The sequence below is a fragment of the Odocoileus virginianus genome, chromosome 22 (genome assembly GCF_023699985.2).
Source record: "Odocoileus virginianus isolate 20LAN1187 ecotype Illinois chromosome 22, Ovbor_1.2, whole genome shotgun sequence".
Taxonomy (NCBI): Eukaryota; Metazoa; Chordata; class Mammalia; order Artiodactyla; family Cervidae; genus Odocoileus; species Odocoileus virginianus.
Genome location: NC_069695.1, coordinates 21,042,915 through 21,069,457, shown reverse-complemented (window position 1 = coordinate 21,069,457; position 26,543 = coordinate 21,042,915). Strand labels below are relative to the sequence as shown.

Below are 26,543 nucleotides of genomic sequence, written 5' to 3'. Positions count from 1 at the left end.
GGCAGCATCTGCAAGGATTTAGTGGACTACATCATTTTTCACACTGTCTACCATTCTGTGCAGTTTGGCTCTTATTTTATGAAAACACTGGCCAGTTTGCTTCCTGTGTTTGGTTTGTTAGGCTGGTGGTTGAAAAGACGCTAATTAGGGAGGCCAGACTGGTGGAGCTTGAGACTTCTGGAAAACCAGCCCTGTCCCCCTAGGCTCAGCCACCGCCTGAGACTTGTCACTGGGGATGGAGTCAAAAGTGTGCTTCCAGAAAAACCATTCGAAGCTCATGTCCTAATACTTGTGAAGTGGTGATACCATTCTTGTGTATGGAGAATGGTTAATTGCTATGAAGTCGTCTCTGTCACTAGGAATTTGAAATCAGCGCTCTCTCTCTGTGGGTCTGTCTCTGCTGTGTGACCCCTCAGTGTGAGGAGGGGTCTGGGTCTCCAAGGCACACGTCCATGGACACTGCTGTCTTCCCTTAGCTGATTCCTGAGGGTGGCTGATCTGACCCGGGGAGGAGATACGAGAAGTTATCTGGTGCTGATTATCTGGTGAGGAGGGAAGGGCAGCTACTGTGGACTCTAAAGCAGCATAAAAGGTGGGCGATAGCGATTGATCATTTACTCTGAATTCTGAAGATGGGTCTGAGGACCATTTCCTGCTCTGAGATCATTGTTCAACTTTACACGTTCATGTTAAGAAAGGCATAAACCTTCTAAAATTTCATCGTATTGCAGAGTTTTCTGATTCACTGTAAAAGCCTTTAGCAGTTCAGCCTGTGTGGTAGATGGTCACTGTTGGCACATGCACACACACCCCTGCACTTAGGATGGTCCCAGCAGATCCGCACCTGAGCCTGGGGTCTCTGCAGGACACCTCAGCATGAGGAGCATCTGTCTGGCCCTGGACTGGTTTGAGAGACTTGTTTTGGGAGACAGGAATGTGGGAGACTTGGAATTCTTTCTGCAGGGTGGGGACCGGGCAGGTTGACGATCTTGGCAGGCTTGGTACAGTGTCCAGGGCTGATTTCACGAGACGCTCTTCTTGGAGTGCATTCTTGTAAGGGGATGAGTCCTTTTATGTTCATTATCTTCCGTCTGTACTGCAGTCCCTGGGCGTTATCCCCCTTTTACAGGAGGGCATGGAGTCAGGAAGTAGTGGCACCTGGGAACAAGTCCAGCTCTGTTATTTCTAAGCCTTAGGCTCTTCCCATCCCACACCCACACACCCCCTTGCTGGCTAAACCCACACTCAGTGATGAGCGCCCCAAGGGTGTGTGTGGTATGCGTGCGTGAGTGTGCCTCCATGTGTGATGCGATGACGTTGGCAGCCCAGTGTGATGGGAGGGGATAGTGAGGGTCTGGGCTCTCGCAGAGCCCACCACCCGCCCGACGCGGGTTGGCCATGCTTGTGTGCACTGCTGGTGGAAAACAGCACTGTCTTTCTTCTGGCTGGACTGGGCATTGTTCCTTTCATGCATCATTCATGCCTCATGGCAGCGATTCTAGAGAGTTCCATCACCTCCCACTCAGCTGGGCTCAGCTGAGTGCTGTTAGTATTTGAGGCGTTTGGGGGTGTCCCATGTGCAGAGCAGCTGCCTCGCTGGTGAGGACAGGCAGGACCCCAAACGTAAGGCAGGGTTATTCCCCTCTATTCACTGTCGTCTGACACTGCAAAACTGACTGGGGTTTATCAGCATCCACCCAGCCCATCCCCTACCCTCTCCTTGGGTGTGTAGAATTTTGGTGAAATTTTCCCTATTAGCTCTTTAAAAAAAAAAACACAACAACTCTGCGGCTGGGACAGGGAGCTGGGCGGGGCCCACTCTAGGAGCCTGCGCTGCTGTGATAACACAGATGCAGAATTTTCGAATTTCCCCCAGGTGTGAGTGTTAGTACTGAGTTTCCAGAACTCCTCTAATCCTTAGATTCTAGGGGGAGCAGATGATCGTTCATTTGGAAGGAAAGTTTTCTATTAGGGAGCAGTCTCAGCCAGGAAAAGCTTAAAAAGAAAAAAAAGAAGCCCTTGAGAGTTGGGGGGAAAAAATGAGACTTGTAGAGCCACTTCTACGTTTTTCACGTCTCCAGGAACAGAATTGCTTTCAATTCAAACTATGCCTTTTGTGTAGGTAGCTCTGGGGGAATGTTTCTTCTTTCTGGGTTCTCCCCCCGCCCCCAAGATTTCCTGATTTTTGGCTGTGCTGGGTCTTTGTTGCTGCATGTGGCCTTTCTCTAGTTGCAGTGCGAGAGCTTCTCATTGCAGTGGCTTCTCTTTTTGCGGAGCAAAGACCCTAGAGCTTCGGCTCGGTGGCTGTGGCGCATGGGCTTAGATGCCCCTTGGCATGTGGGACACTGGGCCAGGGATTGAACCCATATCCACTGCGTTGCAAGGCAGATTCTTATCCCCTGGACCATCTGGGAAGTCCCTTCATTCAGTTTTTTAACCAACATCTTGAGGTCCGTTGGCTGTGACGAGCCCTGCTCCTTGGTAGGAGGAGGGACCTTGTTATCACGAGGGACCCCAAGTCCCGCCCCAGGAGCACCTGCGCAGGGGCACCCAGAGCTGTGCCTGGCCCCTGCTGTGTCCCCCTCTTCCGGGCCCCATCCTCACCAGCCTCTGGTGCTTCCCCACGAGCCTCAGACCTTCCTTACAAGCTGCCTCGCTCTTTTTCTTTGTTCCCAGTAGATACGATGTTATGTTTGTAGAGCCGTTTGGTGTTCCAAAAACATTTTCATGTTCATCATTTTATTTTATTCTCATCACAAGGTCAGCCAGCAGATTAAGCAGGGAAGAGACTAGGGTCTTGGAAGAAGAATTTTGTACTTATGGGCTACACTTTCCACCTTTCTTATCTTGGAGAAAAATGAATAGAATGCACACACAGGTTGTGGCTTTAAGGAAAGCAGTTGGCTTTTTGTGAAGCCTCATTTAATTCCCGTTAATTAGTCTTCCTCCATGGATATGTGATTCCACCAATACTTGGTCAATGAAAGAATTCTGAGGAGGCCAGAAAAGGGGAGACGTGGCAGGGTGGGGTGGGGACAGGTCAGCGGGCCCCTCACGTAGTCCCTGGAGGCTGGCTGGGTGTGGCCAATGCTTCTGGAAGAGGAGATGGAAGATGCAGCTTCTGGCCTCTGCTCTAGCACTACCGAGCTGTGTGACTTCAGGCTAGTCACTCCACCTCTCTGAGACGCGCTTTCCTCAGCACCACAGGGGTGGTGACAGCTGTGAGGTATAGTCACCAGCAATGTCTGGCAGACACAGCTTGTTCTCCCGGTTTGGAGCTGTCGCCTCTCGGGTGATCTCTTCTTTAAAGGCTCTGAATTCCCTGACAAGTTAGAGAAAGGCTGGGGTGCTAAAGAATGAAATAAAGACATGCAGTGGCCTAAGATGACAATTAAGAAAATAAAATCATTTAAATCAATTTGTAAACATGAAGTTAAACCCAGAGGTTGCTTTGGAAGCAGAGCAGTCATGGAGCTTTTTTGGGAAAAAGCACAGGAGAGATTACAGTCAATTTAAAATAAGTGCTTTGGGACTTCCCTGGGGGTCCAGGGGTTAGGACTCTGAGCTTCCACTGTAGGGGGTACGAGTTTGATCCCTGATCAGAGAACTAAGATCCCACGTGGCGTGGCCAAAAGTTTGAAAAAATAAAAACCAGTAAGTGCTCTGGTTGCTGTGGACGTTGGTTCCTACCTCTGCAGGTGTTTGGATGCCCACGGCGGGTCATAGAGAGGAGGCAGCTGAGTGTTCCAGGTTGCCTTCGCTGAGCTCCAGCCATGTTTCATCCAGCCAAGAACACGCTGTTTTAATGCTCTGCTCTGAGAAAAAAAAATCCTCTTCTTCATGTTGGGAATATTAAGATGTTACTCGTGTTTACTGAGTGAATAATGAGGCAGGTACATGCATGACAGTGAGCTGCCGTTTTACATACTGTTTTCTAAAACCAAAAACTGACAGACTGCCAGTGTTCAGATGACTTCCAGACTGTCACCCAAATGTTCTGATTTATTGTTGGCTACAGGACTGTTTCACTGCCCAGAATTAACTGCTTCCGCGCTTGATGAAGCAGTTTTCTGGACTTAAAAATAACAATGACCCACTTGATAAAATGACACAAGCGTGACTTTGCCTGATAAATGATTTTCCTGGGAGGATCTGGAGAGGAACAGAGTGGTTTTCAAAATGATGGCAATTCACATGGGAGGAAAACTAATGAAATTATTAAAACGAAGTTCACCAACAAGTTTTCTTCCTTCCTTCCTGTTTTAAAGTGGTGATGGGTGCTGAAAAAAAGTAGGGAGTTTTCCAACTAACCAAATTCCTGATTTGAAAATGCTGGAGAAGCAGACTTCTATGGGTGTGTCAAGATCCAGCTGCTCTTTTCTTTTTTTACCCCCACCTAAAAAAATATTAGAAGATTATGGAATACGCCTAAAAATTATTCTTTGCAGCATCAGCCTTTCAGGATAGTACGTTTTCCTGAGCATTTAGTTAAAAGAAATTTGAGATGCGTATTTAGATGAAGTCTTCTCAAGCTGATCATTTTGATGAAAGGGAATTGGCTGTGAGACGTCTCAACTTTTCCCTGACTTCTCCCATCTTCTCCCACTTTTGTGATTGTCTGTGTGGGCCTCATTAAGTTATCTTTGCCGAGATTTGCTCGCAGCTCATTATGAGGTGCTGGAGAATTCCCTCCTGCTTCCAGCCTGCGTCTGCCCAGCACGGAGGCTGTTAAAGGATCATCATATAAGGGCCTAGATTTTTTTCTCCCTAAACCGTGGTGGTGAAAATGCCACTTGTTTTCTGCTAACTGAAACTTTTCCATGTATCTTGAAAGTGGAGCCCAAAAGCTGTGGTGGAGATTGCAACAGAACTCCGGGTGGGGGCTGGTTGCACAATCCAGCCCTTTGCGAGGGATCTTTTCACCAGTAAAGTGGTTCCCTGGCTGTAGGCAGTTTCAGCCCTAAGAGCTCTGACAAGCGGGGGTGGGGGTGGTTGGGCCCCGGGCAGGGAGGGAGGCATCACAAGCCCCTCTGGATGTGTTGAACATTCCAGAAGCCGCTGTCCTGATGGTGCTCAGGCCTGACGTATACGCCAGGTGGCCCACCCTGGAGATGCCCCAGCTGTCATCTGCTGGAGCAGCAGTGTTCCAGGACCACAGCCCAGGGTCAGGGCCTGGCCCCCTCATGATAAACCATGTGCCCGTTCTCATCCCCACACATTGCATCATCTTCTGGCCACTCTCAAGGTATCTGGGAGTCGTTCGGTTGCATCATGGCAAAAAAACAACTAGTGAGATGAAATGCAGATTCCTTGCTCACTGGCGGAGCAGGGGGGGAGGGAAGGCAGAAACACCATTCACGGCTCATGTCCAGAAGCAAATCGCAAGGTGCCCGCGGAGCCCTCCTTGGCAGAGTCCACACTGGGAAAGAACAGTCCCAACGAGGAGTCACTCTTTGTCATATTTTTAATCGCTCATTTATGTCTTTGACATTTTGTGTTATTTTACACAAAATGGCAATTTGAAGATAAAAAAGAAAATTCTGTTTTGACTGTTTTCCCTAATCAATGGTCTTTGCCACCTGATGCAGAGTTGACTCACTGGAAAAGACTCTGATGCTGGGAAAGATTGAGGGCTAAAGGATAAGGGGGCGGCAGAGAATGAGATGGTTATATAGCATCATTAACTCAATGGACATGAATTTGAGCAAACTCTGGGAGATGGTAGAGGACAGAGGAGCCTGGCGTGCTGCAGTTCATGGGTTCGCAAAGAGTCAGACATGACTTAGCCACTGAACAACAGCTTTCAAAAGTACAAAAATAGATATTAGGGCTGAGTTCCCAGTAGAAATAAAGCAATTGGTTGTGTGTTTGAAAAGTAATCTGATACATTAAAAATAACAAAACTTTAGTTAAATCCTCATTTTGAAACTCTAAAAAAGACTTAATAATGCTGATTTTGGCTTTTTCTTAACTGAGATTTGTAATTGGATAGTCAAGACTGGCAATTTGCTTTCAAGCAAATTTCTCATTTGCTGATGAGATTTTAAAATACTCAAGTGCATAAATATATATAAAGTGTATATAGTATATAAAATATATGTATATATTATATATTTATGCTATATGCAAAGGACACAAACAGCTCTACTGAGGTGTAATTTATATAAACTGTACATATTTAAAGTTGTATGATTTAACATGTATATGTACCTGTGAAACCAACATCACAATCAGGATGTTGAATGCCTCCATCACCCCCAAGAGTGACCTCACACCCCTTGTAATCCCTCCCTCCAGTTTTCCCCCCAACACACACTTCCTCCCCAGGCAACTGCTGATGGGTTTGTATTCTCTAGATATTTATGTCGGTACTCATATGATCTGTACTCATACATAAGGTTTTTTCTTTCAGCTTGGTTATTTTAAGGCACATCCTTGTTGTGCTCTGGATCACTGGTTGATCACTTTTTACTGTTGAGTAGTATTCCTTTGCACGTGTCCACCACCATTTGTGTCTGGTTGTTTTGAAGCTGAGGACTCATGGTAAAATACACTGTGGAAACTCATTTATGCTGATAGTAAGGTTACAACTCTGATTTTTCTGAAGACCAGTTGAGACAGTAAATACATAACAGATGTAGAACACTGGATGAAACCGTAATGGAGTAAAGAAACACATGGCACATTTCGCCCCGGGGAAAGTTGGATTGAGGCTGCCTAATTAGCATACACCATTTTGAATTGGCACAAAGCTCAGTAGGGTTAAGTAGACTTATTATTTGAAGACTCTTAGTCCTTGGTTTCATTAAAAAAATATTTTTGTGCCTGGTCTCCGTCTGGCCCAGGTCTAGGCCCCATGGGGACACAGCAAGGAACCCGACTTCTCTCTAGCTCTCCAGACGTTCACAGCCAGTAGGTGAAGTGAGACATAAACAGAAGTATTTATGAAGCAAAAGATAGGCATGAGGGCGGCAATAAGAGAGGCACAAACTGCGGAGGATGTTCAGCAGCGGGGGAGATTGTTTCCAGCCGGGAGGAATCCGTGAGCTTGTTTGCAGGTGGTGACGTTCTCGCAAGGCTTTGAAGGAAGGCTCCAGCTGAAAACTAGATGCAGACGTCAGAGGACACCAGCGCAGCCCAGGGAGGACGGTAGCCCCGGGAGGAGTGAGCCATGGACGGGGCGGGTCTGTTCCGGGCCTGTCCCCTTGGTGTGTAGATGGTCATCGAATCCCTGGGTGTCTGTCCCAATGCGCCCTGTATATGAGGACATCAGTCATCCTGGATTAGGCCCCCCCACCCTGACGCCCTCACGTTAACTTGCTCACCCCTGTAAAGCCCCTGAATGCATAGTAAGTGGCTTCAGTCGTGTCCAGCTCTTTGCGGCCCTGTGGACTGTAGCCCACCAGGCTCTTCTGTCCATGGGGTTCTCCAGCCAAGAATGCTGGAGTGGGTTGCCATGCACTCTTCTAGGGGATCTTCCTGACCCAGGGATTGAACCTGTATCTCTTATGGTTTCCTGCATGGGCAGGAGGGTTCTTTATCACTAGCACCACTAGGGAAGCCCTCCACCTCCAAATAAAGTCACATTCCAAGGTCCTGGGATTTGAATTCTGACATATTTTGGGGGTGACAGAGAATTCAAGCTGTCACCCAGTGTTGGGAGTGTGGGCTCTATCATTTAGGCAAAGGGGCACCATGGAGAATTTTAGGTCAAGGACACCAGCAGACCTTCCAAATGTTAATCTGGCAATTTGTGCAGAATGGGTTGGAGAAGGGAGAGGATGGGTGGGGAACAGCAGGAGGGGCTCTGTTGGGAGCCTGGCCGGGTTCCCTGATGGAGCTGAAGCAGGTGTGGTGGGAGAAGTGGGTCTGGCTGTGGAGGGATGAGCAGTGACCGAGATGGAATGGCCAGGAGGCCTCTTCTCTGTGCTTTGGGGTGAAGAGCTGTCTCTGAGCATGTTAGCCCATTGTCGATGGTGGGGATAAAAAGGACAGTACCAGAGCACCGGATTTGAGCTCCCTGCGTGATACAGCGAATTTCCATTGGCTATCTAATTTCACATAGAGGGTGGGATGGAGTGGGAGGGAGTTTCAAGAGGGAGGAGACATACATATACCTATGACTGATTCATGTTGATATATGGCAGAAACCAACACAGTATTGTAAACCAACTATCATCCAATTAAAAGTGAATTAATTTAATAACAACAAAAAAGGACCATAACTTGTGGTGGTGTTCAGTCGCTCAGTTTTATCCAGCTCTTCACAACCCTATGGACTACAGAACATCAGTCTTCCCTTTCCTTCACTATCTTCCAGAGTTTGCTCAAACTCGTGTACGTTGGGTCAATGAAGCCATCCAACCATCTCATCCTCTGTCGCCCCCTTCTCCTTTTGCCTTCAATCTTCACCAGCATTGGGGTCTTTTCCAGTGAGTTGGCTCTTCACATGAGGTGGCCAAAGTATTGGAGCTTCAGTATCAGTCCTTCCAATGAATATTCAGGGTTGATGTCCTTTAAGATTGACTGGTTAGCTCTCCTTGCTGTTCAAGCGACTCTCTAGAGTCTTCTCCAACACCACAGTTCAAAAGCATCAATTCTTCAGCATTCAGCCGCCTTTATGGTCCAACTCTCACATCCGTACATGACCGCTGGAAAAACCATAGCTTTGATCTTGTGAGAGAAGGTCAATTTTTTTTTTATGTACTGTCTTTTAGAGGTTGTGGCAGAATTGCCTTTATTCACAGAAGGATCAGTACCTCATTATTTATCACCTTTGATCAGGAATCATCTCTAATCTTTCATGTGGGCAGTTGGGTCTATTAATATAGAAGCAGCCCAGAGGGTTAGTCTTACTACAAATTTTTACCTTATGGTGAATACAGTAAAATAATTGTATATATCTTGTCTGATATGACTGGTCTCTGCTGAGATGCCCTAGAACAGTGCCTGTTGCTCTGGGTCATAGACGTCTGTAGGCTCCTGGTAAGTATGATTGTTCCATGGTAGATACTCGGGGAAAGCCATCGTGTGGTCCTGGTGGGCACCCAGAGGATGTTTACTGAATGAATGGATAAAAGAGAAAGCATGTGAATCGTTTTATTTATTTCTTTTATTAAGACTATATTTTTGGAGCAGTTTAAGGTTTACAGCAAAACTGAGGGGACAGTAAGGAGATTTCTCATGTTCCCCTGCCATCCACATATACCCAGCTTCTGCCATTATCATCTTTCCCACTGGAGCAGAGCGTTTCTTACAGTTGATGAACCTGCACTGACACATCATGGTCATCCAAAGCCCATGGTTTGCATTAGGCTTCATTCTTGGGGAGAGAAAGTTTTTAGCTTGTTTTCCCTCCCATTGTGAAGACTCGTATGTGCTGAGTTTGGTTTTCATGTTTCAGGCACGGAGACTATAAGTTTGAACAACTGGCCATGGCTTGTGTTTTTAAAATGGAAATCGTGGCATGCACAGACTTTGAAATGATTGTTACAGATGAGTGAAAGTGCAGTGGCTTGCAGCTAAAACGAAGGGTTGTGATAGGATAGATTCCTGTTAAATCAACCAAAGTAACAATGTGTGTTGTCATTTAGATTCCTGAGCTGGTCATCTCAGCATGAGCTTTAAAAGCTTTTTACCAAGGTGTAAGCCTACGTTGCCTCTCTGTGTGAAGTATGATGGAGTTCTGATTTGGGGAGGCTTCATGTTGTCGTTTAGTCACTCAATCGTGTCTTACTCTCATGGACTGAAGCCCGCCAGGCTCCTCTGTCCATGGAATTCTCCAGGCAAGAATGCTGGAGTGGGTTGGTATTCCCTTCTCCAGGGGATCTTCCTGACTGAGGAATCGAACCTGCGTGTCCTGCATTGCAGGCGGGCTCTTCATCACTGAGCCGCCGGGTTGGCCCAGGGTTCATGAACACAGCTCTAAGGAATGCTTTGGTGTAATTAGGAGGGTAAGTAATCAGAGATAAGAGTGTGTTTTGAGAAAGTTAAATACTGAAAATATAGGGGGTTATTTTAAAGTTTATTTTTGTGACAGAAATTCCTTGAAAATAGCATGCTGATGTATTTTATTAACGATAAAAATTGCAGTGACGTCTTGGGTGGTGGGCCAGCCTAGCGCCTGCCTGACTTATCATGAGGATGAGAATTACTACTCAAACCATAGATCTTAGTTGTTTTATTTAAACAAAACAAAATAATGCAATCTATGTTATTTTTCTTAAATGATTTTAAAGCGATGGACAGCAAGCTGCAGCCCCTCTCCACCACCTGAGAGTCTGTATATTTGTCTCCTTCCCCCCTCAATTTACAAGAATCATGATGCCCCGAAGCATTTCTCTAGTTTGTTACACCCTATCATCCTACAGCCCCTGCAGACTTGGGTTCTGGGGTGGTTTTCTCAGAAAAACATCACAGCCTCAAATTCCTCAAGAAAGGACTTCTCTGGTGGCGCAGTGAATAAGAATCCGCCTGCCAGCGCAGAAGAGACGGGTTCAATCCCTGGTCCGGGAAGATCCCACGTGCTGCGGAGCCAGCAAGCCCGTGCGCCAGAACTGCTGAGCCCGTGCTCCTCAACGAGGGAAGTCACTGCAGTGAGAAGCCCCTGCAAAGTAACTAGGACCCAGTGCAGCCAAAATAAATTAATTTTTTAAAAATTCCTTAAGAAAAAATCAAGTTCCGCAAGCCAGCATGAGCACGCGGATTCAGTGAAGACTATAGCAACACAAACAGCTTGGCAGACATGGCAGTTGTTTCCAACCTTAAAAATCCACTGGCCACTCTAAGTCTCCTTGGAGTAAAGTTCCTCCTCATTTTTTTCTCCTCCATGGCCTCCATCACCCCTTTCTATTTAAAAGCAAATAAGCAAAATTCTTCTTACCTCACCCCTGGCCCTCTACTTGTCTACACCTTCAGGCTGGAGGCGGGCTGGCTGTGGCACCATCTTCCAAAGCAGAGTTCTGCTCCTTCTAAACAGAGGGCAGTCAACTGTGAATGTCTCAACCTCGTTGTCTTAAGTGTGAATTTGGAAATCATAAAATAGCACTGGCCTTGCCTAGGACGATGTGAGAAATATGAAACTAGGTTGTAACACTTGGTCCTTCTCGCCCACAGTGTGGTCATAAATTAGAAAAGAAACACAAGTGATCCTGTTTTCAATTCCCAGATTATTTTTTTCAACTGAGAATGAATTGGCCCAAAGAAAGAAAATGTTTTTACATCTGCAGAGAAACTCCTACTGACTTAGGATTTTCTGAGTGACTTCCACCAAGTTCCAGGTGAGGCATCTCTAAGAGCTTGCCACCATCCATGGTCTTCATCCAAAGGTCCAACATGGACTACAGATGGGGTATCATAGCCAGTTCCCCTTTTGAATGGAAAAGCAATACAGTGGTCCTTTGGGCTCCACAGGGGATTTGTTTTGGGACATCCCATGATACTAAAATCCATGGATGCTCAAGTCCTTTATGTAAAATGGTGTAATATTTGCCTAGAACCTATGCACATCCTCCTGTATACTTTAAATTGTGTCTGGATAACTCATAATACAGCGTAAATGCTATGTAAGTACTTACAGTAGCTGGGTGCATGACAAATTCGTTTTGCTCTTTTGAAACTTTCTGGAATTTTCTTTTCCATGAATACTTTCTTTCTTAAAAAATTCTCATTTATTTATTTTTGGCTGCGCTGGGCCTTTGCTGCTGTGCAGGCTTTTCTGTAGTTGCGGCGAGCGGGGCTCATCTCAGGTTGTATGGGCTTCTCATGGCGGTGGCTTCTCTCGGTGTGGCGCACAGGCTCTAGGGCACTCGGGCTTCAGGAGCTGCAGCACGTGGACTCAGCGGTTTCCGCTCCCAGGCTCTAGAGCACAGGCTCAGTAGTTGTTGCTCCAAGTTGTGCGGGATCGTCCCAGATCAGGGATGGAATCCCCGCCTCCTGCCTTGGCAGGCAGATTCTTTACCACTGAGCCACCAGGGAAGCCCTTCCATGAATACTTTCAATCCATGGTCGATTGAGCCGGAGGACTGAATGGACCGAGGATACCTCTTGGGCAGCTGCAAGGTGAAGGGCGGTGGCAGACATGGAAGCCGAGAGAGACGAGAAAGCAGAGTGACCAGAGCTGAGGGAGGGAGGTTGCCCAACAAGACAAAGGACATGGAAGAAAAGCTTTTGAAATTATTGTGACTTCTGCAGGAGAATTTGAGGAAATCATGCTTCCTCTTTAAAAAAAAGAGGAAATAATCACAAGAGTTATTCAGCGGCTCTGAGACAAAAGATCTGGATTTCTGAACCACAGAAAATCACCCTTGGGCTCAGCATCACGCCAAAGGCTGAGGCTGCAGCTGTTCTTGTGTCCACACCGTGGGAACCTGGGGGCTGCGCGCATGGGGAGGGATGGGGTGGAGACCGCCGCTCTCTGGTCCTGACTCCATGAATCAGGGGACGGGATGTGGCTTTGAGAAGTGGAATCATATAGGCTGTAGTGGGAACAGCAGCCTGCTGCAGCTTTGGCCCCTCCCCAAAGAATTTCTTTAGGGTATTGTGGGCCTCTGTTAATGTTGGATTATTCAGCCTCCAGAAAGCTGGGGCTGCACTTGGGTCTTGGGGGCCCCCCACACTTGCTGGCCGCTACCCAACTGTGGACTTGTGTTCCGTCATGTATTTCCCCAAGTGAAGAAGTTAAAGCTAAGAATGTGGACTCCTTGGAACACACGTATAAGCTGTATTTCATGCTGCTGGGCGCGCCCTGCACTTGGAGATGATGTCATCTTTAGCAATGAGAGTCTGCTCTCAGAGAAGGCACCCCCGCTCTTATAGTAAATCTGAAAGTGACACTTGACTGTCGATTGCAGCTGAGTTGGGACAGCCTGGTGGCTGAGTCACTGGACATCTCTCCAGTCGACTTTGTCTTGGAACGTGTTCTGTCCTCAGGGTTAAGAAGGGTGATCAGTTGTGGAAAACTTTTACTTATTTGCTGTATGATCAGAGCATAAAATAAAGAGGATTTTAGGGCTTGAACTCTAACTTGCCATCCTAAGTACCCAAGGAAATTACTTCAAAAGGAAACAGGAAAAGAAACCGCTTACAATTGTGGTTTCTCCAGCAAATATCAATATCAGTAATCTCAGATATGCAGATGATGGGCTTCCTGGGTGGCACTAGTGGTAAAGAACCCACCTGCTAATGCAGGAGATGGAGGACACCTGGGTTCAATCCCTGGGTCGGGAAGATCCCCTGGAGAAGGGAATGGCAACCCACTCCAGTATTCTTGCCTGGAGAATCTCATGGACAGAGGAGCTTGGCGGGCTACAGTCCATGGGGACACAAAGAGTCGGACACAACTGAAGCCACTTAGCACATGCAGATGACACCACTCTTATGGCAGAAAGCAAAGAAGAACTAAAGAGCCTCTTGATGAAGGTGAAAGAGGAGAATGAAAAAGCTGGCCAACTCAACATTAAAAAAACAAAGACCATGGCATCCAGTCCCATCACTTCATGGCAAACAGATGGGGAAACAATGGAAACAGTGACAGACTTTATTTTCTTGGGTTCCAAAATCACTGCAGATGGTGACTGCAGCCATGAAATTAAAAGACGGTTGCTCCTTGGAAGAAAAGCTTTGACAAACCTAGACAGCGTATTAAAAAGCAAAGACATTATTTTGCTGACAAAGGTTCATATAGTCAAAGCTATGGTTTTCCCAGTAGGATGTGAGAGTTGGACCATAAAGAAGGCTGAGCACTGAAGAATTGATGCTTTTGAACTGTGCTGTTAGAGAAGACTCTTGAGAGTCCCTGGGACTGCAAGGAGATCCAACCAGTCCATCCTAAAGGAAATCAGTCCTGAATATTCATTGGAAGGAATGATGCTGAATCTGAAGCTCCAGTACTTTGGCCACCTGATACATAGAGCCAATTCATTAGTTAAGACCCTGATACTGGGAAAGATGGAAGGCAATAGAAGAAGGGGATGACAGAGGATGAGATGGTTGGATGGCATCACTGACTCAATGGACATGAGCTTGAGCAAACTCTGGGAGATAGTGAAGGACAGGGAAGCCTGGCGTGCTGCAGTCCATGGGGTTGCAAAGAGTCAGAGACAACTGAGCAACTGAACAACAGCAAATATCTTCTTTGTCTTGGGAAAGAGACAATCTCCTATATGTACACTTTCATTTTCAACACATTGCTTTGGTCTAAGAGCTGTGATTTAAGAAATGTACAAAGCTATATTGTAATTTGATTTATTTTTTATTTATTATTATTAAGATTATTTATTTTGGTGGCTGTGCTGGGTCTTCATTGCTGTGCTTGGGCTTTCTCTGGTTGCAGATAGCAGAGACTAGTCTTGAGTTGTGTTGCTTGGACTTCCCATTGAGTGGCTTCTCCTGTTGTGGAGCATGGGGCTCTAAGCACAAGGGCTCAGTAGTTGTGACACACGGGCTTAGTTGCTCTGAGATATATAGAATCTTCCCAGACCAGGGATCGAACCCATGTCCTTTGTGTCAGGAGGTGAACTTGTAATCACTAGGGAAGCCCTGTAATCCAGTTTTAATCAGGGCTCATCAATCTGACTTCGAGATCCATTAGGTACATTTTGTATTTCAGAAATATATTTGCCCAAGCCTTTTGACTTTTAAAACTTAGATGGATCCACCTAAGGAGTCAAGTAAAATATTCAGCATTTCTTTACTTTCATGTTACTAATTTCTGCACGGAGGGATCTAATTAGAAATGTGTTATATAGCAGAAAAAGGTGAGGATTGTGATAGAAATTTGTATTGGAGTGTAGTTGATTTACAGTGTTGCTTTCGTTTCTGCTATATAGCAAAGTGAATCAGTTATACACGTACACATATCCACTCTTGTTTAGATTCTTTTCCCACATAGACCATTGCAGGGTGCTGAGTAGAAGGCCGTGCCGTGCTGTAGGTCCTTATTAGTTGTCTACTTTAGATAGAGTAGTGTGTGTATGTGAATCCTGATCTGTGGGTGATGTGCTTTAACCTGGAGGAAGGCTCTCTGGTTCCTTCACTCACTGTCTTGTGGCGGGCCGGGGGGCCCTTTTCCCAATGTGGACAATCGCATTAGATGGGACGTGGGGATCAGAGTCACTTCCTTAGCCCGTCTTGTCCATGCACACGGTTTCAAATGGCCGACTTTTGGATCATCCGTGGACACAGTGGACTTGGACGGGAAGTACTTCTGCTTGTGCAGAACCCCTTTTCCTTCACATAGTTCTGAAATCCCTTCCAGCTTCAAACTCTACAACCTCCATAGCATTTACTTTTGGCAAACTGCTACTTCAATAAAAGGCTCACTTAATTATTCACTGATTGGTAGGACAGCAAACAAAAAACAGAAAAAATCCGTTTGTCACAGGCGGGCCCTAGAACATCAGGGAGGTGGGGGCTGGGAGTTAGTGTTTAATATGGGTATAGAGTTTCTGTTTAGGGTGATAAAAATGTTCTGTAGATGGTGTTGATGGTGGTGGTGATGTTTGTACAACGTTGTGAATGTACTTGTGCCACTGAACTGTGCTGTTAAAAATGGCCAAGACAGTGAACTGTGGGTAATGTGTATTTTAACCACAGTTTTAAAACAAACAAACAAAAAAACGGAATTGCTGTGGCTGGCCTGAACTGCTCTATGGAAAACCTGGAGCAGTAGCTGAGCGTCAGACACCCAAATCGGCCCTGGGTGTGCATTCGAAACTGGGAGATGACTTCTCGAGTTTACATGTGTGGACTTTCCTTGCCCCTGGAAAGTGAAAGAAAGTGAGAGTGTTAGTCGGTCAGCCTTGTCCGACTCTTTGCAACCCCATGGACTGTGACCCGCCAGGCTTCTCTGTCTATGGGATTTTCCAGGCAAGAATACTGGAGTGGGTTGCCATTTCCTTCTCCAGGGGATTTTCCTGACCTAGGAATTGAACTTGCGTCTCCTGCTCCAGGGGAAGAGGTGATTTCCCCGGACTTGGGTGCTCCCTACTTGGGGGAGGAAGCGCCTCTTCTCCATCATCTGTCCCATTCTGAATGATCATTTGTGGAGCCATGCATGTGGAATGAAGCAACAAGAGCTGGCTCTAGGTTCTTTGGGGCCAGCCAGTGTCTGGAGGACGGAGAGGAATTTACTAGAAAGTCTGTTCTTGGGAGAAATCCCAGTCAAGTGAGTGTCTCCCAGGACCTGCCGGGCTTTCAGTTTGTGTGGAGTGTAAAGTAAAACACAGGTAAACACGGAATGCAGGGGAAGGACCCGTACCGTGTGCGGCCGCTGTGTGACGGGTCCTCTGCCAGTGACGGGTGGTTATTTCAAGAGCATGTGTTCCACTTGCTGCTGGGGACACGGGAGGAGAAATCAGATGAACAGCTAGACATGGGCCTGTTGCTATTCCCTTGACAATCTTGTGACTGTCTTGGCCAGCCCTGTTCTACAGAACCTTCTGTGGTGGTGGAGACGTTAACATTGTTTATCTAACACTGTGGCTGCAAAGCATGTGAAATGTGGATAGTGTGACTGAGCAACTAGATGTTCGGTTTAATTTAATTTTAATCAGTTTATATTTAAACAGCTGCCCCAGATAACAGCTGTCTTCTTGGAAAGCACAGTGCTGGCTCACCTTCTGGTGTTGAGTCTTGTCCTGTTCCCATGACTGTGGGCCCTGGGGCTTGACGGGGTTCTGGTAGGACTCCGGGGGGCTTCCCTGGTGCTTTGGCAGTAAAGCGTCCGCCTGCCAGTGCAGGAGATGCGGGTCTGACCCCTGGGTCAGGAAGATCCCCTGGAGGAGGGCATGGCAACCCACTCCAGTGTTCTTGCCTGGAGAATCTCATGGACAGAGAAGCCTGGTGGGCTATAGTCCATGGGGTCGCAAAATGTCAGACTTGACTTAGAGACTAAACAACAACAGGACTCAGGAAGCCACTTCTTCTGGGTGGGACCTGGGGATCGATCACTCTGGGGCTTTAACTTTTGTTTTTTGAATTTTTATTTATTTTTGTCTGTGCTGGGTCTTCAGTGCTGCAAAGGCTTTTCTTGAGTTGCAGCGAGCAGGGGGCCACTATCTAGTTGCGTTACACGGGTTTCTCATTGCAGTAGCTTCTCTTGTTCTGGATCAAAGGCTCTAGGACACCACGGGTTTCAGTAGTTGTGGTGCACAGGCATAGCTGCTCTGTGTCATGTGGAATCTTCCCCGACCAGGGATCGAACCTGTGTCCCCTACATTGGCAGGTGATTCTTATCCACTGTGCCACCAGAGAAGTCCACTCTGGGTTTTTCTGTATAGACATTGGACTCTCCCAAACCTGGTCAAAGGTGGGCATAGTATCATTAATTAATTGTTTGATCAATCAGTTATTGATTAGCAATTAATAAGTTAATTATTCAGCACAGTAGGACAGTGTGAAGAACAGGGACACTGTGGGGAACAGAGCCACCAGGCGTTCTTGCCTTCTTGGGGCTTTGGGCTGTGGGAGAAGGATGAATTCTGGATGAGCAAATTCAAGTGTAATTGGAAGCAGGTGAGGGAAGGTCTCTCCTGCTAGGAAGGCATCTTCATGGGGGTGACATCAAATGGAGGCACAGTCACTTTGTCCCCTTGTGTGTTAACAGGGATATATTTCCAATCACATGGTCCCTGAGTTCTGAGTCAACTTTTCTAGTCCTTTTCTTCCACCTGCCTTCTTGTTAGCATCTCCTGGGCTCATCTGGTGCCTTGACCCAGGGGAACTTGTAAAAATGGTGAACTCTTGTCTCACCCTCCCCTGCAAAAAAACCCAAAAGGACTTCAGAGGAGAGGAGGGGAGTTAGGTGGGGCTGTGGGGCAGCTCATTGCCTCCCTGCCCCCAACCCTGCCCCCAGGAGGGCCTGAGGCAGCTGGTCAGAGATCCCCAGGGCACAGAATGCTGTTCCAGTCCTGACCCGGGGCTGGGATGGGAGCCAAGGCTCCAGCCCCGCCTGCCGTGACTCTGTCCCTTTGGCTGCAGGCCATCCTCGGCCGCCCTAGCTGGGTGCAGCTCGCTGATGCCGTGAATGTGTATGGAGCATCAAACTAGCACCAGGCCAGGGGCTCCATTCACTCCCTGCTGGAGTCTGGGGTGCTTCTCAATTCTGGCTGTGCTCAGCCATTATGTGGGGAGTTTTCGCAAGGTACACACGCCTGGGGACCCCTTGCTCCAGACCAGTGAAATCAGAATTTTGAGGATAAAGGCCTGGGCATATTTAAAAAGTTCCCTGGGGAATTCCCTGGTGGTACAGTGGATAAGAATCTGTCTGCTAATGTAGAGGACACAGGTTCAATCCCTAGTCCAGGAAGATGCTACTTGGTGCAGGCCAGATGAGCCCGTGTACTACAACTAGAGAGTGACACCCCACCCCCGCCCCACTCACTGCAACTCGAGAAAGCCTGTGTGCAGCAACAAAGACCCAGAGCAGCCACAAATAAATAAGTAATAAAATATTTTCTTAAAAGCTCCCTGCAGGGGATACTGTTCTGCGAAGCCAGGGTGATGCAGAGCAGGCCTGGGGGTCCTACTTGGGGCCTCCCCACCCTCTGGGGAGCCCCCTGGCTGCCCTTGGGGAAGTGGCAACCCCATTTCTTGGAGATACCCTAGAAATGCTGTGGGACCAAACATCCCTACCTCCCCCATCACATCCCCTCCCCCCAACAGAGGCCTGGGGACCCGCAGATGCCTTGGGCATTGTATCCTCCTGTGCAGGGAGGTGGCAGTGAGCTTTCCCACAGTGGAGGTGGCCCCTGATGGCTTCCAGCTGTCTCTGGGGCTGGAAACTTGGTGGGAGACGCAGCCAATCTGAAGTCCATTGAAACCAGAAACCCTATAGCAATGGGAGTGGGGTGGGTGGAGAAGAAGGCGTGCACTCCAGGGAGCTTTCCTAACTTAGGAGCTGACTCCAAAATCATCACTCCCTTCAGGGAGAAGAATGAAGTATGTTGGAGAACCAAGCACTTTCTTGGGCTGTGAGGGGCTAAGGCCCCCGGCTCAGGTTGGATGGGGTGGGGTGGGGTGGGGGTTGTCCCTCGTCCACCAGCATCAGAGTCCCTCCTCCTGGCTCAGCTGTGGTCAGAGGGCTTACTATAGGCTGTCATCGCCTGGCACACGAACAAAACCCCGGAGCAAACCCATTTTCACATTCAATCCTAAATGCTCAGAGGAACCAGGTTTTCCTGAGATCACACATTTTTCCAGCATTAGGCTGTGCTTGAGCAAAACAATGAAATAGGATTTTTCTTTCTTTTCCTGTAGTTTCTGGGGCCACAGAGAAGATGCTTTGGGTAGGTGGGGTGCCGGGTGGAGGGAGAGGGCAGGAGTGTACCTGGACCGAATTAGATGCTCAGGCTGTCTTCTCACCCAGCTTGTGGGGCCTTCTGGAACATCTCAGAGTGGGTGGGGTGGCTTTGAATTTAGGGCAGTTGCCAGGGAGACCCATGGCTTCCACATGCTGGGAGCGCCATGGTGGGTGCAGGGGAGAACATGTGTTTAAAGCCAGTCCTGGCCCTTCCTGGGGCTTCCCTAGTGACTTAGAGGATAAAGAATCCACATGTAATGCAGGAGGCCCGGGTTTGATCCCTGGGTTGGGAAGATCTCCTGGAGAAGGGAATGGCAACCCATTCCAATATTCTTGCCTGGAGAGTCCTGTGGACAGAGGAGCCTGGTGGGCTACAGTCCATGAGGCCGCAAAAGAGTCAGACATGACTGAAGTGACTGAGCATGCATGCATTCTGGCCCTTGCTGACCATTGGGAGGAGTCACTTAACCTCTCTGAGCCTCTGTTTTTCCATCTGTGAGCTGGGGATGATGTCTCCAGTGGGACCTCGATGGGGGATGTGGGAGGAATGAGAATTAAGGGCCGAGGAGGGGGCTTTTGCCTCTGCTTTTCCACCCTTTCCCCCCAACTGCTTGAGCAGCCCTTCTTTTCTGTTTTACTTATTGGGCTTTCTCATCAGTTTTTCCTGAAAAGGCTGCCACCCAAGCATCTCAAAATCCACACACCCAGACTGCATCAGGGTCCAGTCATAACAGCCTCTGAGGCCCGGGCCCAGACACGGGCGGTCTGTCACAGGTCCCTGGTGAGTGTGACACACGGCCGAAGTTGAGAACCGTGCCCTCAAGACCAGGTGAGGCGGTCAGCCAGGCGTGGGGTCACTCCCGCCCGGCAGCGCTGTCGCCGGCCCCCGAGAGCTCCGCAGGGTCGCCTTATCCGTCCTGGCCTGGGGGGACTGCCTGGCTCCTGCGGTTCTCCGTGTCGTGCTCGGCCCCTCAGCCGGGGTGCCGAAGTCCGTGACGTTCAGCCACTTGTGATGCTCTCAGGAATGTGACTTTGAACTCCACCTGCCATGAGGCCAGGGCCAGAGGCGGAGTCCTTTGGCTGGCTCGAGGACCCCTGTAGACCCGAAAAGGGAGCTGGCTGCTGGTACTGGGGTTAGACGTGAAGAGCAGCTGACCCGAGGATCAAGAAAGCTGGGGTTGCTGTCGGCAGGAGAAGCCGAGGTGGGCGAGGAGCTGCTCGCCTCTGTGCTGTGAGCAGGGTCCCTGGGGGTGAACTCCGGCTTGGCCTCCCTGGGCGCCCAGTGGTCCTGGATCAGTTCTCTGCCCTGGGCTGAGGTCCAGCCCTGGGTCTGACAGACTTTCCAGCTTGTTGCCAGGGCCTCTGTGATGCACAAGTGTGCATTAGTTAGTGTTAGTCGCCTGGTCGTGTCCGACTCTTTGCAACCCCATGAACTGTAGCCCGCCAGGCTCCTCTGTCCTGGGGATTCTCCAGGCAAGAATACTGGAGTGGGTTGCCACTTCCTCCTCCAGGGGATGTTCCCAACCCAGGGATTGAACCTGGGTCTCCTGCATTGCAGGTGGTTTCTTCAACATCTGAGCCACCAAGATCTCAACACAAATAGCATGAAGTGGGCCTGCAGAGGCTCACCGCTCCCTTTGCCAGGTATCAGGAAAGAAGGTGCCGAGATAAATACACGGGGTGTGGGAGGCGAGGATGCCAGGCATGTTTGTGTAAAACACGAGCCAAATGGGCCTGACTTGACCTGGGAGAATCTCCACCAGGCAGCCATTGTCAAATAGAAGTTCATCAGTGAAGTGAAAGCCCAGTTTTTGAAAAATGTCCACATCCAGTGAGAGTCACACCTTCTTCCCTGGTGTCTCAGATGGTAAGGAATCTGCCTGCAATGCAGGAGACTCCAGTTCGATCCCAGGGTCAGGAAGATCTGGAGAAGGGCATGGTAACCCATTCCAGTATTCTTGCTGGAGAATCCCATGGACAGAGGAGCCTGGGGGGCTACAGTCCATAGGGCCGCAAAGAGTCAGACCCAACTGAGCAACTAACGCTCTCTGCACTCTCAATGAGAGTCATGGGCCAAGGTTTTCTGACTTGTCTCTTTCTCCAGCCTTTCGAGGGAGGGGAGCTGGGGGCAGGTGGATCCAAGAGATGGAGGAAAGTGGTGGGGGGCAAGGCCGGACTGGAGAAGACTGGTGACCCCTCTGGGTCAGCCTGCAGATAGCAGTGACCTGGGGCCTCTTCACTTGGGTGCAGCCAGGAGGGCCAGGTTGTCTGCCACAGCAGCCAGTAACGAGAGATGCCACCTTGCTCTTTGGCAGGTATCGCGTGAATGTCAGACCCAGGTATGTCACCAGGTACAAGACGGTGACGCAGTTGGAATGGAGGTGCTGCCCTGGCTTCAGGGGGGGAAACTGTCAAGAAGGTCCCAGAGACCCTGGGAGGATGCCCCGCCCCACGCCCGCTCGGCCCCGCAACAGCTTGAAGAAACCCACAGGTAACTCACTGCCCTCCTGCGCTCAGCCCTGCTTATCGCCGCTCCTTCCAACTCCAGGCTTCGTGAGTTACATGCGGGGCTTTCCCAGAGCTTCCAGGAACACACCCGTATGCCTGCAGGAGGCACGTGGCACACACACTGATGTGCGGAAGCAGTAGAGATTTTAATAGACAAACTTTTAAAAAATAAATTGCTTTGTTAGGGCCAGCTGGTTGTGAAAACCAAGACCTTTGAGGAGATGAGGCTGGTTTTCAGCCTTGTGTGGCCTGCGGCAGAGACAGAAGAGATGCTCATGTAATGATGTAAGGATGCCTGGTTTGTTTTTACTTTTGTTTTCATGTGCAAACTTCCTTAAGCCTGAATTTGAAGACGCTAAAATTATTATTATTATTTTTGGAAATAGAGAAATAGAATCATTCTCATTCTGTTTGGGGTGAGATATTCAGCAGTAAAAGAATCTGCCCGCAGTGCAGGAGACACAAGAAACACAAGTTTAGTCCCTGGGTCGGGAAGATCCCCTGGAGGAGGGCATGGCAACCCACCGCGGTATTCTTGCCTGGAGAATCCCAAGGACAGAAGAGCCTGCTGGGCTCCAGTCCATGGGGTGGCAAGAGTCAGACACAACTGAAGCGATCAAGCGCAGTGAGCACATTTGCAAAGCTAAGCCCAGAGTTAGAAGGTTCCACTGAGGTTGTTCTTAATTTGCTTCTGATTTTTTTTTTTAAGTGAAGTAGCACAAACTCAATGAATAGTTTAGAAAGCAATGATAATTTTCACCTTGGGTTTTTTTTTTTAATATTCATTTACTTATTTACTTATGGGGCCATGCTGAGTCTTAATTGGAAGATGTGGAACCTCTTAATATTTCCCTGACCGGGGATTGAACCTGGGCCCCTTGAGTTGGAAGCACAGAAGCTTAGCCACTGGATTACCAGGGAAGTCCCACCTTGGCTTTTTTTTTAATTGTATTTTTTTCCACCTTGGCTTTTAAGTATAACATTAACAGACAGTAAAAAATCTGCTGGCAGTGCAGGAGCAGTTTGACCCCTGGGTTAGGAATATCCCTTGGAGAAGGGAATGGCAACCTATTCGAGTATTCTTGCCTGGAGAATCCCATGGACAGAGGAGCCTGGCAGGCTACAGTGCATGGGTTTGCAAAGAATCAGACATGACTGAGCAACTAATACTTAAGAGACTGACTTTTAAAAATTTTTTGGCCACACTGTGCAGCTTGTGGGATTTTAGCTCCCCAACCAGGGATCGAACCCTTGCTCCCTTCATTGGAAGTGTGGGATCTTAACCAGTGGCCCACCAGGGAAGTCCCCAAGAGGCTGACTTTTATGGACAAAAATATTTTGACATTTTATTCTACATCACTTTATCTTTCTTCTTTTTTAAAGTTCAGTGAGAAAACTTAGATTTTCTTATGCTGCTGCTGCTGCTGCTGCTAAGTCACTTCAGTCGTGTCCAACTCTGTGCGACCCCCATAGACGGCAGCCCACCAGTCTCCCCAGTCCCTGGGACTCTCCAGGCAAGAACACTGGAGTGGGCTGCCATTTCCTTCTCCAATGCATGAAAGTGAAAAGTGAAAGTAAAGTCACTCAGTCATGTCTGACTGTTAGCGACCCCATGGGATTTTCCAGGCAAGAGTACTGGACTGGGTTGCCATTGATTTTCTTATGAGTTAGATGTTTAAGTCATTTTTAAATGATTATATTTTCTGATGAGGTGTTTTCAGTTTTGAAACTAGTGATGTTTCTCAATATTCTCTGTAAAACAGATTTTATTTATTATTATTATTATTTTTTTTATTGCTTCAGTCAACAAAAGGGAAACTTTACTGAGCCCCAGGGCCACAGGCAGGAGGCTGCCCTGTGGGCAGAGAAGCCGGCAGAGCGGCCTTATTTGAGATTCTTCCTGGGGCGCAGGTTGGTGTGGCCATGCTTCTTGCAGCAGTTGACTGCCGAGGCTATAGGTGATCGTAATGCAGCCGATATCTTGTCTCAGTTGTATTTCTGAGCAAGCTGGCAGAGGGAAGGCTCAACGATGCCGCTTCACAGACGAAGCACCAAATGCAGGGTGAACTCTTTCTGGATTCTGTAGTCTGACAGAGCACAGCCCATCCTCCAGCTGTTTGCTGGCAAAAACTAGATGCTGCTGGTCGGGCGGGATGCCTTCCTGATCTTGGATTTTGACTTTGACATTCTCAGTGGTGTCACTGGGCTGACCTCAGGGGTGATGGTCTTGCCCTTCAGGGTCTTCACAAAGATCTGCATCTCTGCCTCTGCTGCACGGCTGCCACCATTGACCTGAAAAACAGATTTTAAAATAACTTTTTTATTACAAAAGAAGTGCATACCAGTTAAAGAATGTTTGTAACATATGGGGCTTCCCTTGTGGCTCAGCGGGTAAAGAATCTGCCTGCAATGTGGGAGACCTGGGTTCAATCTCTGGGTTGGGAAGATCCCCTGGAGAAGGGAAAGGCTACCCACTCTAGTATTCGGGCCTGGAGAATTTCATGGACTGTATAGTCCATGGGGTTGCAAAGAGTCGGACATGACTGAGCGACTTTTACTTTCACTTGAAACATACGGGAAAAATATTTATGTACACATCATCTTGGACTTCCCCAGTGGTCCAGTGGTTAAGACTCCGTGTTCCTGTAGCAGGGTGCCTGGGTTCCATCCCTGGTTGGGGACCTAAGATCCTGCATGTTGCAGAGCCAGGCCAAGAAGGACGGGGGGAAGTACACCTAATCTTACCACCAAATGAGAAATACTGTTAACATTTTACTGTAAAACACAGCACTCTTTTCTGTATCTGCATATATATTTTTGTTAAAGAAAAATTCATTCATCCCACAAATATTTATTGAGCTTCTAGATCTGCAGTCTCTATACTGAGGTGTTTTGGAGAAAAAGTCAAGGCAGACACTAGAAAAGGAATTATAACAGAGCACAATCTGTGCTCTGATGGGGACTCTGAGGGGGCTTGTTGGACCATAGTGGACAGTTTATTTCTATTTTGTTTAGTTTTAGCTTTTATCTTGTAAAAGTTTAAGCATACATATAGTTTAATGAGTTGAATAGCTTTATAATATAAGGACTATTAGGAAAAGCAGTGATTCCCTTTCTCCCCTAGTTTCCCTTCTTCTCAGGAGTAATTGCTTTAACCTCTTACAATTTTTTTTTAATTGAAGTATAGTTGATTTACAATATTAATTATAGGTGTACAACAAAGTGACTCGGTATTTTCATGGATTATACTTCATTTAAAGTTATTGCAAAATAATGGCTGTATTTCCCTGTGCTGTATAGTATGTCCTTGTGGCTTATATATTTTAGACATAGTAGTGTGTATCTCTTAACCTCCTGCCCCAGTCTTGTCCCTCCCCTTTCCCTCTCCCCACTGGTAACCAACAGTTTGTTCTTTGTATCTGTGAGTTTGTTCTTGTTTTTATATATACATCCATTTATTTTTTAGTTTCCACACATAACTGATAATGTAGGGTATTTGTCTTTCTCTAGTCTGATTTTTATTTCTGTAAGCATAGTACCCTCCATATCTGTCTATATTGTTGCAAAAGGCATTATTATAGCTGAGCAGTATTCCATTGTATGTGTGTATACACCATATCTTCTTTTTCCATTTATCTGTTGATGGACGTGTGCATATGTGTGCTAAGTTGCTCAGTCCTGTCTGACTCTTTGCCACCCCATGGACTGTAGCCCACCAGGCTCCCCTGTCCATGGGATTCTCCAGGCAAGAGTACTGGAGTGGATTGCCATGCCCTCCTCCAGGGGATCCTCCCGATCCTGGGATCAAACTTGTGTGTCTTCAGTCTCCTGCATCAGCAAGCGGGTTCTTTACCCACTAGTACCACCACTTAGGTTGCTTAAAAACATGGAATGCTTCACATACGTGCCATCCTTGTGCAGGGACCATGCTAATCTTCTCTGTATCCTCCCCACTTTAGTATATGTGCTGCTGATGTGAGCATTTCTTTAAACTCTTTAGATGGTCTTTTGGAGTTTACCTCCACATCCTTTACTTCTTATTATGGAAGGTGAGGAATTAAGTTCCTTTCATCTAACATGAGGCTTCCACACCCTCATATTTTCCATTCAGTTATACTGTATTTTTATCTGTTCAGTATTTATTAGTTCCATTGTAGTAGTTACATAGTATTTACAGCTGAGCCCTGTAGTGTACTATGAATATGTTACCTTTTCTACACAGGTTTTTGATTTCTCTAGTGTTAATAGTTATGTTTTTCTTTGCTTGGTTTTCTGTATTTTTAATCCCTGTTTCAACCCAAACTCTATGCTGTTGTCTACATGTCCCCTCAGTATGTTCAGATACATCAGTTTCCTCTTCTTGAAATCTCTCCTAGAGCTTTCTCCCCTGCCCCACTTGGAGTGGTCAGCTGCTTGTCCTTGTTTATCACTGCCCCGCTGTGATCTTCACTGACTTCTCTCCTATCCATTCCCTGCTTCCTGTCCCCCCACCCCCCCGCCCCTGCCCCGCTTGCTCTTTCTTATTTTATTCCCTTGTTTTGGTAAAGCACATCATTCAATAGTTTTATGAGAAGATTGTGTGGGAGGTAAACTTTTTGACATGGTAGTCTAAAAGTATATTTACTCCAGCTTCAGAAGTCTAGGTTGGAAATAATTTTCCTTTAGAATTTTAAAAGCATTGCTCAGTTTTCTTCTAGTTTTCAAAAAGGAATCCTCATACACTGTTGGTTGGAAT

At 47.5% G+C, this 26,543-nt stretch overlaps 1 protein-coding gene, 1 non-coding gene and 1 pseudogene across 2 annotated transcripts in view; 1 reads left to right on the top strand and 2 right to left on the bottom strand.

Annotated features, from left to right (window-relative positions):
• The window catches only part of EMILIN2 (elastin microfibril interfacer 2), a 54,865-nt gene that overhangs the window by 4,425 nt on the left and 23,897 nt on the right, over positions 1–26,543 (top strand). Inside the window, exon 3 of the mRNA XM_070452705.1 lies at positions 21,616–21,791. Coding sequence (XP_070308806.1) covers positions 21,616–21,791 — 176 coding nt within the window. The remainder of the gene's footprint in view (positions 1–21,615; positions 21,792–26,543) is intronic.
• LOC110132815 (ubiquitin-ribosomal protein eL40 fusion protein-like) lies at positions 23,693–24,067 on the bottom strand (annotated as a pseudogene).
• Positions 25,689–25,791, bottom strand: LOC139030492 (U6 spliceosomal RNA). The gene has a single exon (XR_011482857.1). It is a non-coding gene; the product is annotated as a U6 spliceosomal RNA (small nuclear RNA).